Below are 20,332 nucleotides of genomic sequence, written 5' to 3' on the forward strand. Positions count from 1 at the left end.
TCCTGGCAGGAATTGAGCTAGTAATTGGACTTGGTAGGCCAGAGCTGTGTTCCATAAGGTCATTGCTTGCCTGCATAGAGGGTAAGAATGTTTACCCCCTTGTTTGTTTATGTACCACATTACTGTGGTGTCCGTCTTTATTGCAAGTTGTCCTGGATGTAATAGATCCTTGAAGGCTGTCCGAGCTTTCTGTACAGCTAGCATCTCTTTTTGATTTATGTGCAGATTTCTTTGATCTGCAGTCCATAGGCCTTGAATGCATTGTCCTGCCATGTTTGCCCCCCAGGAGTAGTCTGAAGCATCTGTTGTGATAGTTTGCCTGGCTGGGGGCAAGGTGAAAGGCTGACCCTTGTTGAGGTGACATGCCTGTGACCACCATAGAAATTCCTGTTGTAGGCAGGGAATGAGAGATATCATTGTGTCCAAGCTGTGGCTGTGTTGAGACCATACGCTTTTTAGGTACCACTGTAATTTCCTCATATGCAGCTTTGCAAATGGTATTAGTATGCAAGATGCCATGAAGCCCAAAGCCTGCAGAATTTTTCTTGCAGTTAATTGGGTCTTTGTTGCCATTGTCTTGAAATATTGAGTCAGTTGTAGTTGCTTGTCTGGCATAAGGTAAGCCTTCTGGGCTGTTGTATTCAAGCTGGCACCCAGGAATGTCATTTTTTGTGAGGGTACTAGTTTTGACTTCTTTTCGTTTACTGTGTACCCCAGGCAGTTTAGTAGATGCTTTACAAAGGCCAGATGATGTAAGAGAATGTCTTTGCTTTCTGCTTGGATGAGGCAGTCGTCCAGGTATGGATATTTTTGAATTCCTCTGTCTGCAGTATGCACTTACTGGTGCCAGGCATTTTGTGAAAACTCTGGGCGCAGTAGATAAGCCAAAGGGCAGTGCAGAGAATTGGTAATTGGTTGAACCTGCAATGAATGGAGGTATCTTCTGCAACTTTGTCCGATAGGGACATGCAGGTATGCCTCCTTGAGGTCCAACGTAACTAGCCATGCTTCCTTGCCCAACATGGGAAGTAGCTGCTGTAGTGTTAGCATCTTGAATTTGGGTACTTAAGTGTTTAGAATTAAAAGGTCCAGAATTGGTCTCCAGGCATTGTCCTTTCTGGGCACTAGAAAGTCTTGAATAAAATCTTCGGCCTTGCTCTCAAGTAGGTACCAGTTGAATGGCTCATGTCCATGAGAGCTGTAATTTGCTTTTGTGCCTCTGCCCATAGATTGTGGCAGGTTTGGCATTCCTTTTCATTGGCAAGGTGTGAAAGTGGAATCTGTATCCTCGTAAAATTATGTCTAGGACCCATTTGTCCTTTGTGACAATGTGCCAGTTGTCTGCAAAAAGTGCGAGTTTCCCCCAAAGGGGGCTGCCAAGAGAGTATTGCTTGGCCAAATGAGGTGCAAGTCACTGAGTTTGCCTTCTGGTGGTTTGAGACCTGTCTTCTCCTCCCTTCTGTGTTGTAGAGCCCCATTGGTGAGGTTTATACTCGGCTTGTGGTTGTCCTCTGCCTCTTGTGCGTCTGTATTTACCCCTCTGTGGTCTGTCAGTGGCTGGAAAGGACCAATTTTTTGTTGGACAGTTTCTGCTGAAGCGAGGGGGTTGTACTTGTAGGAAATCTTTGACTGTCTGCATAGATTTTGCCTTATCTTCCATTTTCTTTAAAACTTCTTCTGCTTTAACCCCAAAAAGAACATCTTGCTGTAAGGGAGCATCTAGTAGTTTTGCTTTAACATGATCAGGCAGAGTTTGTCCCTTTAACCAAGCATGCCTACGTATAACAGACCCAGTGACAGCTGCTCTGCAGGAGGCCCCAAAGAATCAAACCCACATTGTAAGGTATGTTTGCCCACCTGCTCAGTGGCGTGAAACAGACCCTGTACTTCGTTCAATTCAGATTGTTGAGGGAGAGAGGTTATTCTTTGCTTTAACTGAGAGATTAGAAATTGCTGATACTTAAGCATGTGGAATTGACAATTCAGTGCCCTCATAGCTAGTGTGGCTGAGGTGTAAACCTTTTTTCCCCCACCTGTCTAGTGCTCTGGAACCCCTCTCAGAAGGTACTGGGTTTTTAGCCATAGAAGCCTTAGCCCCCTAGGGGCCCTGTGAGATAGCTTTTGTAAAGAAATTTGTGGGAATCAGGCACTCTATAGTATCTGTCTGGCTTAGCCGGAGCAGGAGGTAGAGAGTCTGGGTTGAAACTGGATTCTAAATAGACATCATCCACAATGTCCAAAACTGGTGGGATGGCAAGTGGTCTGTGTTGGGGGAGTAAAAGAAATTCTCTGAGCCTTTCCTTTGAATCAGAGTAGTCCTGACCTTCCCAGTGAAAATGTTCCCTCAGTGTGTAAAGTTTCCCTAAAGGAGTAGTCTTCAGGAGAAGCTGAGGGAATAGAGCCCTCAGCATCAGAATCTTCATAAGGAGAGGAGTAGTAGTCTTGGTCCTCAGAGGAGTCTGAAGAAATGGACATTTGCTCAGAGGATGCATAATCTTCCTCTTGTCTAGGCCTTGTGTCAGGAGGGGGCTGGGAACCCCTGATTAAAGAAATCAAATCTTCAGCCATTTTAAGCATCTGTTTTAGACATGGGGCCTTGAACAGGAGACTGAAGTGCAGTCCTTTTACATTTAGGAATCTTCGACTTAGAAAACGTTTTAATGCTGAGAGTCTGTCTGAAAACGCCTTCAGAAACCGATGCCGTTTCTGTAGTACCGACGTCTTTTGTAGCAGTCGTCGGAAGGGCCTGAAGTAAAAGGCTGTGTCTGCCTGGTTACATTCAGTCAATTTCCGTAGCAGTCTCTAGTTCCAGATCTGCGGTAGTCAGGGGCTGCGTTGGAGCCTCACTGAGGACCGGAGACCGGATCGGCCGAGGCCTCGGAATCTGGCTTAGGCCTGGGCTGTCTGTCCTTATCCCTGCGTTTTTTGAGCACGCCGGTAGTCGGTTGCTCCGACAGCATGGTGTAGTTAAATTTCCTACCGAAATAGTGTCGTGCAAAATCAGAGAGTCTTTTATTAGTACGCTTGCTAAACCTAGCACAAAACCAACAAGTGACGTCGTGGTCTGGGCCCAGGCAAGGTATGCAATAAGAATGAAAATCCTTAGGAGGCATTTGCTTCCCACAAGAAATACAATTGTTAACTTTCTGACATCGGTCTGAGGCAAGAAAAGTTTCCCCAACGGGGTAATTAGCTTTATAGAAGACTTCGGTCTGAAATTCGAATTAGAAAATATCAGGAGTCGGCCGACCGGCACTTGTGAACTGCTTCTGCTTCGGGCACCGTGTGGCAAGAAAGACTGAAGAAAATGGCGTCTGTTGCATTATATAAACCCCTGGCGCACTGACGTCAGGGAAGAGGTGACAGCAACAGACGCCGGACCAAGACTTTGGAATTCCGGCAGACTGCGGGACCGCCTGACGACAGGATAACCCAAGTGTAATGACTGCAGCAGGGTAACACTATGAACCTCACTACAAAGCCAGTCACATCTTTCACTAGTTTAACAGGCCAAACTGCTTAAGTTCCAGTCTTCCTGTGGTGGGGGCAGAAGCCTCCTCTACCACTCGCAGGACATTCTTACGAAAGAATTTGCACAGAACAAATCCTCTGAAGGATCACAGGCGTGTCATCGGTGCCAAATGACAATGGATAGAACCATTTTGCATTACGCTACAGTTGATGGCGTGTCAGTTTCTGATACTTCATGATGGCTTTTAGCTTTATTAAACATCAGGTCTGAAGGCTGGTAGAGTACCTCCATGGTAATGTGCTCAACCACAAGATCCCTGGGAAAGTCCTCCAAAGCTGGACTCCAGCTTCTCCTTTGGTCACAGGAAGTGTAACAGCAACACCATGGGAGACCTGCATAAAGAGGCCTCAAGACTACTCTAGCAGAAGTAGACACTTGCATCTAACAGTGTTGAGACAACAAGACTACTCAAGCAGAAGTAGACACTCGCATCTGACAGTGTTGAAACAACCTCCAAATACTACAAGGCCAAGACATCATGCTCCAATCCAAACAGCATATGCTCTGGTCATCTCAGTCGGAAATGTGACTCTTAGGCAACACTTGCCACTTGGGAATGGACGATGTACCCAACATATCCATAAAGGACAGACAACACAGACATATAGAGTCTAATGAATTCAGCAAACAAGTAAATACATTTATCAGGCAAAAGTATGTATAACACTCCAAAAGGGGATCCATTTGCTTGAGCTGTGATCGGAACTGACCGATTAACACATGTCAGTCTCGAACAATGCTGCTTGCATGCAAACATCACAACACAGAACTACAAGTGTAAGTTACCAAGTACACAGGGATGAAGGGGTAGCAGAGGTGTTTGAAATCAGTGACAAGACATTATTATCTCAGCGTGCAGCAAAGATTCAGTCAGTATTGGGGTCATGAGGTACGAGTGAAATGAACACTAGGCAGTCATAACTTTAGGCCATATACTTGCATACAACCACTAGGACCATTTGCTGCAAGTATTAGGATGGTTCAGTCCCTATAACTCTCAGGCAGCTTGTACAATGCCCCCCCCCCCCCAGTCCTACCATGCATATATCTGCCCTGCTGTCTAGATAGCTTGGAAATGTATGCACAGAAGCATTCACTCAGACCAGAGAAAATGGCATAGCACAAGAAACAAAAGCCTCCTTGCCACATACTGGGGAAGGTAGGATGTGAAGCTTGGTCATCTGCAAGTACAGGCCATGTTGCATATCATGGTTAGTTATATAAAATTTCATATCTGACTGACAACGGCCACTTGTCAAACTCTAGGGAATCCTCCACAATGAACCCTGTTAATTACAGCATTCACTTTATAAAAATTGGAATCAATTTCCTGACTGTAGTGCATGTTAAAGGTACACAGTGAAGACCAAGTAGACAGGCATGTCATTCATTACAGCATTACATTATAATGCTGCAGTGGCACATGTTCACATGAAAACTTGTGTGGAGTTGACAATGATGTCTCCTTCAGATACCACTTTAGTCAGCTAACCACCCGACAACTCTTTAAACCTTTTCTTGGGAGGAGGGGGTGGACACATGAAGATGCCACTTTTTCAGGATTGGGCTCTACAAAGGTTAATGTGCAGCTAGTAACACCTATGCAGTACAGGAAGTGTTCTTTGGAAAGCAAGTGAAAGCCCAGAAGGCTGATAAAGGTTTAGGTTATTTTCTGTGGCCATGCTTGATCAAGAATGGTTCCATGGACTAACCTTTCTTTACAAAAATAAATGCACTGGTATGACTAGTAAGGCAAGTAAAAATTAGTAACGTCTAAAATCCACTTTAGCTGCAATTTCAGCTGGTGAGTTGGACAGTTTCGCCAATATAAACTTAAACTATCACATGGCAGAAAATGGTCACAGACATTCAAATAAAATGAACCTCTATGGAAGGCCTCACTGAACCTCAAGGAAGGCAGTGATGAACACAACAAGCCCTTGATGGCTGTCAAGTATTCCCTGACAAATGAATAGCAATGATCTGTCAAGCTAGAGATTTCTGGATTGTAAAAAAATTTGTCCTACACAAATACGAACATACCCTATGCGTCCTTAAAAGTGTTACTAGAGTTTAGCCCAATGATAGCATATTTCTGGTAATGGTTGGAACTTGAAGCCATGCTGACTTGTGAGACAGACTGGATTTGCCAGAGGGGATGACATTGCAAATTTCTGAAAGAAATGAAGTGCAGTTGATCATTCAGAAAGTGTGGTGTATGAAGTTGGAACCAACAGTGAGCGGATTAAAGGGGGGTACAAGACTTAGTTGAGTTTTGAGGATGAACTTCAGTAACAGCAGGCATGCTTACATGACACCCTATGACCACACGTCCAGATTCACATCATGCAATGGATGGACACTCGAGAAATAATGGTGACCTGTCATGTTTAACAGGGAAGTAAAAGACATCACTGCTGAAACATTCTGCTAGCTACAACCATGCAGGTACAAAAGGCATGTGTAGAGTCCATGAGCTACACAGCTGGACTCTTCCCATAATTTATGGCACCATCAGCGAGCGAGGTGAATGTACAAGCCATGGCTTCCCTGCTGACAGCAGGGAGGATTCCCCCCCCCCCCCGGTGAACCAGACTGGTATATTGCCCCAGTGTTTAAAATTGGTCTCCTGTAACACGTTTAAAAAAAGATCAATGCCAGCTACAACAGTCACTGACTTTAGAACTCAGATAAAAATGTGAGATTTTCCCAGGGTCAACATTCCTTGTTATGGAGAAAATAGATATACGTGCAGTAACGGAAACCTGGCTTAAGGCTCCAGAGATCACTCCAGCACTACCAGGCTACAACTCGTACCATACATTTTGGCCACATAATCCAAACCAAAATACAAAAGGCAGGGGCGTATCCATATTCATCAAGGATATCCACACCTCCAGGTTAGTGGCACAGCATGATGCTTTATAGAGATCATCCACTTGCAACTAACAGGAAAAACTGCAATTCAACTTGTAGCTTGCTACAGATCACCCACCATGTTCCAGGACCCCCATTCCGCATTTCTGGAAACACTGAAACAAAGGTCCTACCAAACACCCTAATATTGGGTGATATCAATTACCCAAACATTAACTGGGAGAACTACTCAAGTACTAACTCCCTTGCCCAACATTTCCTAGAATTTATAAACTCAAACGCCCTGGTTCAACTGGTCAACACTCCCACCAAACATGACAACTTATTGGACCTGGTCATCACCAACATGGGCGACCAGTATATTCCAAACTGGAGGTCAACCTCTCGCTGGTTAGATCTGACCATAAACAAATCACTTTGGATATCCACATTCCACCCCCACCCCTGGACAAGGAAACCACCGTGAAAAACTTTTCAAAAGCAAACTTCATGTTACTTAAGACGGCGATGGAAAGTTTCAAAGCCCCCATGCTGAAAGATAACACTGCCCAAAATGCAAAATCCTTTACTAATGCATTCTACAGGAACCTACAAGAATGCATGGATCATGCCATCTCAAGTAAAACCAAGACTCACTCCTCCAAGAAAAGGAAACCAGTCTGGTGGACTCCTGCCATAAACAAGCTATACTATAGGAGGAAACCAGTACAGAAGAGAAAAATCCAAAGAAGGGAAGACATCCCTGATCGGTATAAGCAAGAAACTACAATCCCTCATAAAATCATCCAAGGCAAGCTTCGAAAGAAAAATTGCCAAGGACTCAAAGATAACCACAAGGCATTTTTTAGCTAGGTCAAGAATCTAAGTGGCAATGCTCAGATCTGCTCGGAGTTGGTGCAAAGTGGCACAAAATACACTGAAACCGATATCGCCAACATCCTGGCAGACAGGTTCAGTGCAAAGTTCACCCCCCTCTCACCCCAAAAAGGGCTCAACCATAACAGAAGAATGTAGAGTCCCTGAAATCACAGGCACTCAGGTTAAAACAGCCCTCTCCAAAGCCAAAAACACAGCATCAATGGGACCAGACTGTGTCCCAGGCTGCGTCCTATACGAGCTCAAAGACGAACTAACCCCTCACCTGAACACACTGTTCAAACTCAGCCTCTCCACAGGCTACATACCCATAGAGTAGCGCACAGCAATGGTTATTCTGCTCCACAAAGGTGGAGCCACAACAGACCCCAGGAACTATCGCCCTATAAGCCTGACTAGCTTGGTCTGCAAGACTATGGAGCGCATCATGGAACTCATTAAGAGACATTGGGAACTTTCAAACACTGGACCCTACCCAGTTCGGCTTTAAGGGCAGATGATGCCTCTTAAATCTGGTGGACTTAAGAGTCCGTTACCAAGGTTACAGACAAGGGAAAGGTGGTACACCACTACCTAGACCTCACAAAGACCTTCGGACACAATTCCCCAATTCTGGTATTATAGACAAGCTCACCAGCCTGAACATAAACACCTAACATCACAAGACAGGTTGCCAACTGGCTCAAGCACAGAACCCACATGGTGAGAGTTGCGGGAGCTAGGTCTGACTCTAAACCGGTTACAAGTGGCGTTCCCCAGGGCTCAGTCCTAGGACCCCTCCTGTTCGGCATATACTTCGCAGAGGTACAGGCAAGCACAGGAGGACTACAGCTGACCAAGTTCGCAGACTACTGCAAATTAGGGGCTATAACTCCGGCTGATGCAGACATCCTCCAAAAGGGTCTCACTGAGACGGATACCTATTGTCAAAATCATGGCCTCAAGCTAAATGCCAAAAAGTGCATAGTTATCCCCTTTGGAAAAAACAAAGTACCCACAAACTACCACATAGGTGGTAGCCCCCTAAATACGGACAACGTAATAAGGGATCTGGGGACCCAAATAGATAGTAATCTCATCTTTGATTATCACATTGCCAAAGTGGTTAGAAACTCCTTCTACGTGACCCACCTAATCACAAAAGGGTTCGCATCCAGATCAAAAGAGGTCATTGCGCCCATCGACTCAGACCCATCATAGAGTACAATGCCCCATTTGGGATGTACCTTACAAGACACCTGCAACAGCTGGAAAGACCACAGAAGTACCTCACCAAGAGGATCACTGGCCTCAAACAGATGTCCTATGCAGCTCAACTGAAGAAACTCCCGCTGTACTCTGTTGCATACCTCTTACTCAAGGTTATCTCTGCCTGACATACAAGGCAATGTCCAAACCAGAATTGATGGACATGCTCCACCTAAAGAAAACCTTATCTGCTCGAGCCACACGCTCTAGGGATCCAAACCTCAACAATAAATAGGATGTGCTGGAGGGATAGCTTCCTGTTCGAGACTTCCCATGCTTTAGAACAAAGATTCCAATCTACATTAGGCAGAGCTCCTCGCTAACACTCTTCAAAAAAAACCTTGAGTTGATGGGAAAAAGTTTACCCCAGGGATCATTTCAGTGGCTCTGCTGGACAAAGGCACAGGGAACTAATTTAAGGGGGTGGCGAAAGCAAACACATTCTGGCTAGGCATATGCCTTCAAGCAGATAGCCTAGTACCTACCCATGAGCCATCTTTAATGTTACCACTTCACCCTAGTGACAACACATCTTAGAGGGAGTAATTGAAGTGGGTGTTCACATACTAGCAATGAAGCCACCAAGTTAAAAACTCCTAAGATTCTTAATGCAGAGGCACTACTTATGTCTATTCTTATGCTCCGATTGTTACATCTGACAGCATTGTGCTGCCCTGTGCCCCCAAACTGAGGCAGGATTCTGCAACAGACTGCAGGAAAGTAAGCAGATACCAAAAGGCCCTGGAATGTCTGAATCTTCTTCACAGGGAGGAAGAACTCCAAATCACTGCATCCAATGTGCGTGTTAATGGGTTACAAAATAAGACTAAGCTGACTTTACTGCTTATAAACTGAAAATAATCCACTGACAGGCCCATTGTGCTGAATCAATGTCTACATCGGCTGCAGCAGCCAGTTCTCTAGGTACCTGAAGATCTTGATAAGTTCTGATGCGCAACTAGTGCCAAGGACCTGGTAAAGACAGATGGCTGGGATGTGACGAACAGCATTTTCTTAAATCAGAAGCGACTCCCAAACCATGGAGTTATGTACAGCTGTTAACATAAAGTACAGTTTTGTACCTAACATAAATGTAGATGTTAGAGTGCTCATACAGCTGCAGTCATTACAGATGGGTTATCCTGCCATCAGGCAGGATCTCGGTCGGCCGAACTCCAAAGTCTAGGTCCGGCATCGGTTGTCGCTTCTTCCCTGACGTCAGTGCGGCAGGGGTACAAGAGGCAGCAGACGCCATCTTCTTCAGTTTTTCTTGCCCCAGATATCAGGTGCCCCCAGAAGGAAGGCAAAACAGAGTTATGCAAACATGTAAAATAGAATAATCAAAAAACAGTAGTTGCAAGCAAATGCACCATAAGAGAATACCCCAAATAGGTTGTATGATAAGGTGTTTGTCATAAGGCCTGTCCGAAGAGGGGACAGAGTGGGGGCAACCTGGACTGCAGCTGTATGAGCACTCTAACATCTACATTTATGGTAGGTACAAAACTGTACTATGTTCATCGTGCATACAGCTGCAGTCATTACAGATGGGAAGAATCCCAAAGCTAAGTAGGGGTGGCAGGCACTAAGTGGAACTAGGAGGAGCGAGGATGCCCTGCAAGACTGCTGTGGCAAAACCCGCTCTAGATTTAGAGTATAGTGGAAGGTGATAGCGCTTGGAGAAAGTGTGCACTGAACTCCAAGAGGCTGCTTCCAAAATGTCCTTGGTAGGAACCCCCCTGAGGAAAGCTGCAGAGGTAGCTGTGGCCCTGGTGGAGTGGGATCTGATGCATGCAGGCACAGTTTTTCCATGAAATGAGTAACAAAAGCGTATGCAGTGGGCTATCCATTTTGAAATTGTCTGTTTGGAAATAGCCTTTCCTTGAGCACCTGTAGCATAGGACACAGAGTTGCTTGGATTTCCTGAATAGCTTTGTCCTGTCCAAATAATAACGAAGTTGTCTGAATGTCCAAGGAATGTAGTAGTTTTTCCCCTTGGTTTTGTGGATTAGGGTAAAAGGTAGGTAAGTGGATAGTCTGATTCAAAGCTACACTGGATACTACCTGTGGCAAAAAGGAAGGGTTGGTTCGTAAGGAAACTCTGTCTGATGTAAAATGATGAATGGTTGCACAGCCATGAGGGCCTGTAGCTCCTAAACCCTGCGTGCTGCGGTGATAGCCAGAAGAAAGGCTGTTTTCCATGCCAAGTATTGTAGTTCTGTTGAAAAAGCTGGCTCAAAGTGAGGAAGGGTCAGCTTTTCCAATACGAAGTTGAGGTCCCAAGCAGGGATTGGTGGTTTCCTTGGGGGGGGGTTAATATTTTTTGCCCCTCTGAGGAACTGCCTTAAGAGAGGAAGTGAGAATAAAGGAGGATCTGTGTTGTATTGAGCAGAAATGGCTGAAGCGTGGATCTTGGAGGAGAAGGAAAGTCCACTGTTTAACATCTCAGCTAAGTACTGTAAAGTTTGAGGTATATTTATTACCCAAGGATTCTGGCCCTTTTCTTGATTCCAGGCACAAAATCGTTTCCATTTGGCGGAGTAGGCTTTTCTAGTAGAAGGTCTTCTGGCCTCCAAGATGACATCCTGCACCTCCTTGGAGAGGAGAGTCTGTTGGGAAATCAAGGACTTCTCCATGCAGCTAGATTTAGGGTTTTGAGCTGGCTGTGAAGGGTTTTGTAGTTGTGCTGGGACAACAGAAGAGGGATTAGAGGTAGGATCCATGGTGGGGAAAGTGTCAGGCTCTTCAGGAGCGGATACCAGTGTTGTCTTGGCCAGTTTGGAGCAATGAGAATCATCTGCGGCCCCTCTGCTCTGGCTTTTAATAGAACCTTGGGCAGCAGAGGAAGAGGAGGGAAGGCATAAACTGTCAATGTTGTCCAATTGAAAGAGTGTGTCCACTTTCCAGGCCTGTGGATGATAGGTCCTTGAACAAAATTTTTTCAACTGGTAATTTCTGTGGGTATCAGAGATCTCTGTCTGGCTGTCCCCATGCCTGAGTTATCTTTGTGAAAACTTGAGGATGCAACTTCCATTCGTGTGGATCTGTCATATTTCTGCTTAGGTTGTCTGCCAGTGTGTTTTCCTTCCCTGGCAGGAATTGTGCCTGCAGTTGAATTTGCAATTCCAGTGTTGTGTTCCATAGGGTCATGGCTTGCCTGCACAGGGGGTATGAATGAGTTCCCCCATGTTTATGTACCACATCACTGTGGTGTTGTCTGTCCTTATCAATAGCTGGCCTGGACGCAGTAGGTCTTTGAAGGTCATAACGGCATTTTGCACGGCTAGCATTTACTTTTGGTTGATGTGCAGGTGCTTCTCTTTTTGGGACCATTTTCCCTGAATGCACTGATCTGTCATGTGTGCTCCCCAGGCATAATCCGAGGCGTCTGTTTTGATGATTCGAGTTGCTTCAGGTACACAGAAAGGGAGACCTGTGTTGCTTTGGCATGCTTGAGCCCACCACAAAAATTCCTTTTGAAGGCATGGAATGAGTGGTATAATTGTTTCTAAACTGTGGCTGTGTTGAGACCATAAGTTTTTTAGGTACCATTGAAGTTTCCTCATATGCAGCTTTGCACATGGGATTAGTAGGATGCAAGATGCCATGAATCCCAGAGCCTGCAGGACTTTCCTTGCAGTTAGCCTGGTGAAAGTTGCCATTTTGCTGAAGTATTGAGACAGTTGCCCTTGTTTGTCTGGCGTGAGGTAGGCCATCTGGGTGGTTGTATTCAAGCTGGCTCCCAGGAAAATTATTTGTTGAGAGGGTATTAGCTTTGATTTCTTTTTGTTGACTGTGTATCCCAAGAAGTTCAACAGTTTTATTACAAACGCCAGGTGCTGCAGTAGAATGTCCTTGCTGTCCGCTTGGATCAGGCAGTCTTCCAGATATGGGTAGATTTGTATTCCTTGTAGTCTGCAGAAGGCGATTACTGATGCCAGGCATTTTGTAAACACTCTGGGCGCAGTAGATAAGCCAAAGGACAATGCAGAGAATTGGTAATGGGTTGAACCTGCAAGAAATCTGAGGTATCTTCTGCAATCTTGTCTGATAGGGACATGCAGGTATGCCTCCTTGAGGTCCAATGTTACCAGCCAAGACTCCTTGCCCAGCATGGGAAGAAGTTGCTGTAATGAGCATCTTGAATATAGTACCTGTAGATGTATGTTTAGGATGGATAGGTCTAAGATAGGTCTCCAATCTTTGTCTTTCCTTGGTACCAGGAATAGTCTGGAATAAAACCCTTGACCTTGTTCTTTTGCAGGTACCTCTTGAATCGCTTTCATGTCCATGAGAGCGGAAATTTGTTTTTGTGCCTCTCCCTTTGATTTTGTGGCAGGTTTGGCATGCCTCTCATTTTTGGAAGGGTGTGAAAGTGGAATCTGTAGCCTCTGTCTATAATGTCCAGGATCCATTTGTCTTTTGTAATATGCCAATTATTTGAAAATAATGCCAGTTTTCCGCCCAAAGGTGCTGCCATTAAAGCTTTGCTTGGCAGGTGTAGGGGGAAGTCATTGTGTCTGTTTTCTAAATGACTGTGATCTGTCTTCTCCACCTCTTGGGGTTGGTGCTTGCCACTGTCTGGCTCTGAAAGATCCTTGAGGTTGCCCTCTACCCCTAGGGCGTCTATCTGCCCCTTTGAGGTCTGTCCGTGGCTGGAAAGGACCAATTTTTTTAAAGGCCAGTTTCTGCTGAAACGTGGAGGTTGTACCTGCAAAAAATCCTTCACTGTTTGCATTGATTTTGCTTTTTCCTCCATTTTCTTTAGTACCTCCTCAGCTTTAACTCCAAACAATACATCTTTTTGAAGAGGTGCATCTAATAATTTAGCCTTGACATGATCTGGTAAGGTTTGCTCTTTGAGCCAAGCATGCCTACGTATAACAGACCCCGTAACAGCAGCTCTACATGAGGCCTCTAAAGCATCAAAACCACACTGCAAGGTATGTTTACCCACTTGCTCTGCACCATGCAACAAATCCTGCAACTCTTAAATCTGGTTGTTCTGGTTGTGCCATTTTGCTTTTCAACTGAGATACCAAAAACTGTTGATACTTTATCATGTGGAATTGACAGTTTAATGCCCTCGTGGTTAAAGTGGCCGAGGTGTATACCTTTTTCCCCCACCTTTCTAAAGCTCTGGAATCTCTCTCTGAAGGTAATGGGTTTGTAGCAGTAGAGACCTTAATTCCCTTGGGACCCTGTGAAATAGTTTCTGGGCCAGCAGTATGGCTTTTATATAGGAACTGGTGAGAATCAGGAACCCAGTAATACCTGTCTGGTTTAACAGGAGCTGGAGGTAAAGAACCTGGATTAAGGCTGGCTTCTGTGTACACATCATCCAATATATCCAAAACAGGAGGGATAGCCAGGGGCCTATGCTGGGGGAGCAAAAGAAATTCCCTGAGCCTTTTCTTGGAATCTGAGTAATCTTGGCCTTCCCAGTGAAAGCATTCCCTCAATGTATGCAGGGTTTCCCCAAAAGAGTAGTCTTCTGGGGGGGAGACCGAGGGAATAGACTCTCCAGCATCAGAGTCTTCAAAAGGTGAATAGGCGTAATCCAGGTCATCAGAGTGTTCTGAAGTAATAGAAGCTTGATATGAGGAAGGGCAGTCTTCCTCTAATCTGGGTCTTTTGTCCGAGGGGGGTTGGGAACCCCTGATATGAGTAATCAGATCCTCAGCCATTCTAAGCATCTGCTTTTTAGGCATGGGTCCTTGAGAGGTCTGAGGACCCTGTTTTTTGGATTTCATGGCTGCTTTAAATTTAGTGAAAGCTTTAATAAAGGAGGAAGGCCTGAAAACACCTTGAGAAATGCCAGGCCTGTCTAAATTCTGAGTTTCCCGCCAAGAGTGGCGTCGGTATCTGCAGGAGGAATGGGGTCCGAGGAGCCTGCGACCTCGGGTACTGTAGTCACAGGTAATGAAGTGTCATCGGTACTCAGGGGCTGCGTAGGCGCCTCGCTGAGAACCGGTAGTCGGCCTAAGCGTGGTCTCAGTAGTCTGTGCAGACCTCGGATGTCGGTCCTTATCTTTGCGTCTTTTGCTCAAAACTGGAGTCGGAGTATCCGACGACATGATACAATTAAATTTTTTGCCAAAATAATGAAGGGCGAACTCCGCCCGGTGCTTAAGTGTGCTTGTTGAATCTAGCACAAAAACGGCAGGGCGAGACATCGTGGTCTGGGCCTAAGCAAGGTATACAGAAAGAGTGGAAATCCTTATGCGTTATTCGCTTCCCACAAGAAATGCAATTAACTTTGTCTGACATCGGTCTGAGGCAAGAAAAGTTTCCCCAACGGGGTACTTAGCTTTCAAGAAGACTTTGGCTGAAATACTTTCGTAAATCTCAGGAGCTGGCCGACCGGCACTTGCGAACTGCTTCTGCTTCGGGCACTGCGCAGCAAAAAAGACTGAAGAAAATGGTGTCGGCTGCCTCTTTTGTACCCCTGCCGCACTGACGTCAGGGAAGAAGCGACAACAACCGACGCCGGACCTAGACTTTGGAATTTGGCCGACCGAGGACCCGCCTGACTGCAGGATAACCCATCTGTAATGACTGCAGCTGTATGCACGATGAACATCTGCATATGTCAGCACAGTCATTACTGCAGGGACCTTTGCAACACACACATGTCCAATGTCCAGAAAAAACAAAGTCCTGATCGTTGCATCCAAGGAGGGGAACAGATCTGGATGAGGCAAGACCTGATCCGAATGCCCAGGGAGAATCTCAGCTTGTGAACAGTGAAGTTCAGACCTTTGCACTCCCTCCTGTGAATAAGCCTGGACAGAGAAAAAAATAAAGTAAAGGTAAATATACAGAGCCCTTGGCTCTAAAATGAGCAACACTGGAGGCAAACATTTTGTAAATAGTGCAGAAGCCAAAAGGCATGGTCAGCCCAGTACAAATGACTGAATCACAAGTGGAGGCATGGATATGCATTACAAAAGGCCTAATGCCCACCATTCTCTTAACATGGGAACAGGCACACACCAGAGAAGGAGTTTACAATATAAAGCCCAACCTCCCAAAGTACAACAGCTCAGCTCTGTCCACTTAACTTTTGATCCACAGAAAGTGTGGGTTGAAGGGCTCTTGCCTACAGGAACAGACTCACTAAGTGGCTGAAAGGGCAGTTTTCAATGGTCAGAGTAGGGTAACACCCTACTACACATTCAAACTCTTATAATTTTAACTGAAATAAGAAAAAAATGGGAGGCAACAATCCTTCATATACAACATACAATCACAATCTCACCAATGGCTTTCAAATTCATGAGACCTGAATTAAGGCCTTCAGAATTGCGAAAAGACCCATGTACTGATCAGTAGCAGTGTAACTCATCTACATTAGCACTGCTCCAAAGATGTGGCAGAGAACTAAAGGAAACTAGTAACTGCAAAAAAAAATGTGGGGACCTAAATATCTTCCTACATTTCCATCTACTCTCATCAGAGTAACAAAACTGATCTCCAATGTGTGCAGCTCGTCTGAACAATTAAGCCCTGGTAAAAACATAAAATCACACACAAAGAAAGACTTCAGTACAACTCACAGTGCAACACAATTTAGATTTTAAAAAAAAATGTTAAAGTCGAAATGAAGGTGGACTCAAGAGCAGTTAAACAGAATTTCAGCAAATTCTTGCCCTACAATTGCCTCATGCTTCCTTTCACTCTCATACCAATAAAATCAACTAAGAAAGCATCACATGGGCCAAGTAAATGCAAGCCATTCTGGTTACACCTACCTGTGCCAGTTCATAGTACCCTGCCGAACATGCCAAGCACAGCAGGCTCTCCCCTTCTTCAGTGTGCTCATTCACACTCCTGCCTTCATCCAACAGCTTGCGCACAGCATTCACATCACCATCGGAGCAGGCTTCGGCCAGACTGCGGCTAACAAAAAATACATTTACAATTCAGTGTCTGAACACAGGAAGGCCTATAAATACATGGCAAAGGTGCAAGTTTGACAAAAACTACAGCTGTTTTAATAACTTACCATAAATGCACATGTTAAAATACTTTGTTACAGTCCTTACTCCTAGGAGTTGTCCTACAGGAAGCCTTGTAACCAGCCTGCTTTCCAGAGTTCTACCTTTCCCCAAGTCAACAGCCAAAGCTCTCTGCCAAGAAAAGGTTGGCAACAAAGGGTGCAGTGGCTAGTGTCAACTTTACATCTTTGTCATCCTGGTATAAAGAGGGGAAGCCATCCCCAGGCTCAGAGCACAGTGAACCGGGTGTCAACTCCACCACTCCCTACAGTCCCCCAAGATACACCAATCACCATTCCTCTAGAAAAAATTGAATATAAAAAAGATAAAAGCCTAGAAGAGCAGAAGGAGAATGGAAGAGGATTATGCCATCCCAAGCCCAAGGGAATGCTGGGATTACAGAAACTGGGAAGGGAGGAGTTTGGACTGCAAAAGTAGAACTACACAAACACAAATGTACTAGGTTTACAAACATTCGGTGCAGAAGTCCTCACTTCTAAGTTTTCCAAATCAGTAAGAATTGGGGAAGTAGAACGACTTGAAATAAGACCTTGTAGGATAACAGAGTAAAAAAAAAACAGCCCTCAAGTTATAATGCTTTGAACATGCGCACAGAATGCTACTGCATCAAGAATGGCCTTGGCGGGGACTCCTCTACAGAAGGCTGTGGTGACACTGTAGGTCTAGTGGAAAGCAATCTATTGTGGCCTGGGACTTATCCACGGTGCTGATAACTAAACATTGGCCATGTGGAAAGGGTTTATAAGGCTAACACATCCCTTCCCTTTTGCAAAGGGGACAAAAAAACAGCTGATCATTTATTCTCAAATCTTTGGTCCTGTACAGCCAGAACCTCAGCTGTCTATCCACATCAATGGAATGCAGGTTCTACTCTCTAGACTTTTGAGGCTTTGGAAGAGAGACAGAAGTAGTCAAACTTACAGTACAGGTTTAAAGGAAAGATTGATCCGTACTGCTACACCATCTTGATACATCAGGAAATTATTTGCGACAGAAGTTTTATAACTAAGCCCTGATGTGCTTAAAATTACAGACACCAACAGCAGCATTTCCTGAGACAAAAACTTAACAGTGAAAGAATATACTGGTTTGATAGGTTGACATCATATTTTCTAACACAACTGTAGCCCTGTAATGGAGAAATCTATCTTCTATTAGGTCTAAGATGAACAAGTCACTTCAGGAATTGTTTAACTGAAAGTCTGGAATATTAAATGGGCTCCAGAGGTAGTCAGGCTGAAACAGTAGAAGAATGTATTTTAACAGATGTTTGTGTCTTTCAGCTTTTCCCGGTTAAGGGTCGCCACAGCGGAACTCCAGTCCGCTAATGATTGGCAGTAGAGTTTTACGTGCTGGCTTGCCGGGCCTAACGTACAACCTTCAACGAAGGAACGCCCGTTCATGCATGTCGCCACACAGAGGACGCTCTGAGAATCGAACGGGCAACGTCTGAGGCGACAACGCTACCGCAGCACCACCACCGCAGTTCAATGTATTTTAACAGATAAGCAAGTTAAACCCATTCTGTAAACATCTGATAGGTATTCCAGGACCAATGCTACCTTAGCCTTTCTGGGGTGTTTGAACAGTTAAACTCTGATCTTCTGCTAGGTATGATTTCCTTGTACTAGGTTTCTCCAGCTTTCACAGGTTCATACATTCACTGGTGTACAGTAGGGCCATCTACCACTGAGCCTTTACAAGCCTGGCTATACAGCCCAAATATATCCCAGGAGTTACTGCGCCTCAGCTTATTTAATGCGAGTACGTTACTTAGGACATGACGGAACAGTTCTCTGTTCAGAGGGATGAATTTCCTATTTCCCATTCACTACCCAGGTTGTCTAATAGTTAGGGAAGGGTTCTGCTTCACGTGGATGAGAAACCTATTCCTGACCATGGGAATTCTCAGAGAAACAGGACATGTTGGAGGGACAGGTATGCAAGTCACAAGCAGCGTTTAAACCATTAGATCTAGATGCTCTGGTGCTACTTGTTTTGCAGATGTGCAAACAGTCAAGAGTCGTATCTATGGATGCTTTGTACACCAGGCATAAACTGCCTCTCAGCAGTCTGTAGGAAGCACTATAGAGATAAGGTTCTTAAAGCAAACTGCACTGGACATTGTTTTATTGTTTGACATCCTGTTAATTTTTTGTGTGTGTGTGAGGAAGCTCTGTGGACGCTCCAGCTGTTGCATGTGCCTTGTCAACTATGGACTAAAATGGACATTACACTCAATACATCTGATGAGGACCAAGTACAGTGGCGCCATGTCCTTACTTATAACTTAAGTGGCAAAATGATTATTACTACCTTCCAGACATATTGCTCGAAAGCCAGGTTACCATCTATCCAAGTCCCCAAATTCCTGACAACTGTGTACTTTTAGAGGTGTTTTATCAATCAGGTAACTTGCCTGGGTGGCAGACTTCCCAAAAATGTAAAACTATATTACTACGCATTTACAGGTAGAGTTTTAAGCAGTTGAATTGTCAGTCATTTGTCGGTGCTGGACCTTTCTGTAAGATGTTAGTACCTTGGGGAGTTTGATCAGAGCTTAATAATGTGGCTGGCCAGAGACCCTTGACTTCTAAAACGTGGATGCCAAAGAGAACAGGACCAAGGCACACAGCCCTGGTAACTCCACTGGTGACCAGTCTGTGGAGGTGTTATTTCCAGTCCTAACTTACTTCACCTTTACTGTGAGCAATATGACTATCCAGTAAGTTACACAGGGGTTTATGAGCAATTCTGAGTGTTTACAATGCCAAAGTGCAGTACTGTATCCTAGATTACTAGGTTAATGGCCCTATCCCCTTTAAGCCTAGTCATTCATGCCCCAATTTTCCCAATGAATGCTCAAGCCACAGCCTTGGGTCATCTGCAAACTCCCCATCCATAAGGACCACAGGAGATAAGCCAGGGGTGAATCTGCTAATTCCCATTCAATAGCCCAAAGTGCATTTGAATAGGCTTAGGGAAGAGCTCTGTTTCACAAGAGCGGGAAGCCTGCTTCAAGAAGGGGTACTCTCCCAGACACACACCTGTCCTTCCAACATGGCTTGCGTCAGACCAGGTTTACATCCTTAGATGGAGTATTTCTAGTGCTACTTGTTTTACAAATGTGCAGATCCATCATGGCTGGATCAGAGAACGCCTTGTAGGTTAAGCATAAACTGCCCCTCAGCAGTCTGTAGGAGATGAAGCACAGGACAGGGCTTTGAAGCAGTCCACATAAGGCATATCTAAACCCTGTATTTTTTTGTGAAGAACCTCTGTAGATGTCCCAGCTGATGTAAATGCCAGGTCAGGCACATGAAAAAAACGCACTCTACTCTTAGTCCAATAAATGAGTACGAGTGGGACTATGACCTCCTTAGATTTGGGTGCAATGCACTTAGAAATGTGTCATACAGAAGGGGCTTCTCACTACCATGGACACATGGTGATCAAAGTTCAGGTTACCATCAACCTGCATTCCCAAGTGCCTTACACACGCAGTCTACTCTTAGGGGGGAGTCATCAATGTTGTAATGTGCAGGGGTGGTCATCTTCCCAAAGGTTATAATTATGCATTTTTTTGTACAGAGTTTTAAGCCATGGTTCTGGTACCAGTTATCTGTTGGATCCTCCTGGAGGATAACCATCTTTGGGAGATTAAATGACTATCCAGCTTGAAGCACTGAGCAAATCGAATCAGCCAAAGGCCCTCTACATTTGCCTCAACATATTCCAAATAGAGTCCCAGTACAGAGTCCTGTGGGACATTTCTGAG

At 44.9% G+C, this 20,332-nt stretch overlaps 1 protein-coding gene across 1 annotated transcript in view; it reads right to left on the minus strand.

The window, feature by feature from the left end:
• Positions 1-20,332, minus strand: part of LOC122799695 (ankyrin repeat and KH domain-containing protein 1-like) — a gene marked incomplete in the record, with an annotated part of 3,928,199 nt that overhangs the window by 3,417,006 nt on the left and 490,861 nt on the right. Inside the window, 1 exon segment of the mRNA XM_044068930.1 lies at positions 16,288-16,435. Within this exon segment, the coding sequence (XP_043924865.1) occupies positions 16,288-16,435 (148 nt within the window).

This window comes from Protopterus annectens, chromosome 4.part0 (assembly GCF_019279795.1).
Source record: "Protopterus annectens isolate FY-2018-M chromosome 4.part0, PAN1.0, whole genome shotgun sequence".
In the NCBI taxonomy this organism is placed as follows: Eukaryota; Metazoa; Chordata; order Ceratodontiformes; family Protopteridae; genus Protopterus; species Protopterus annectens.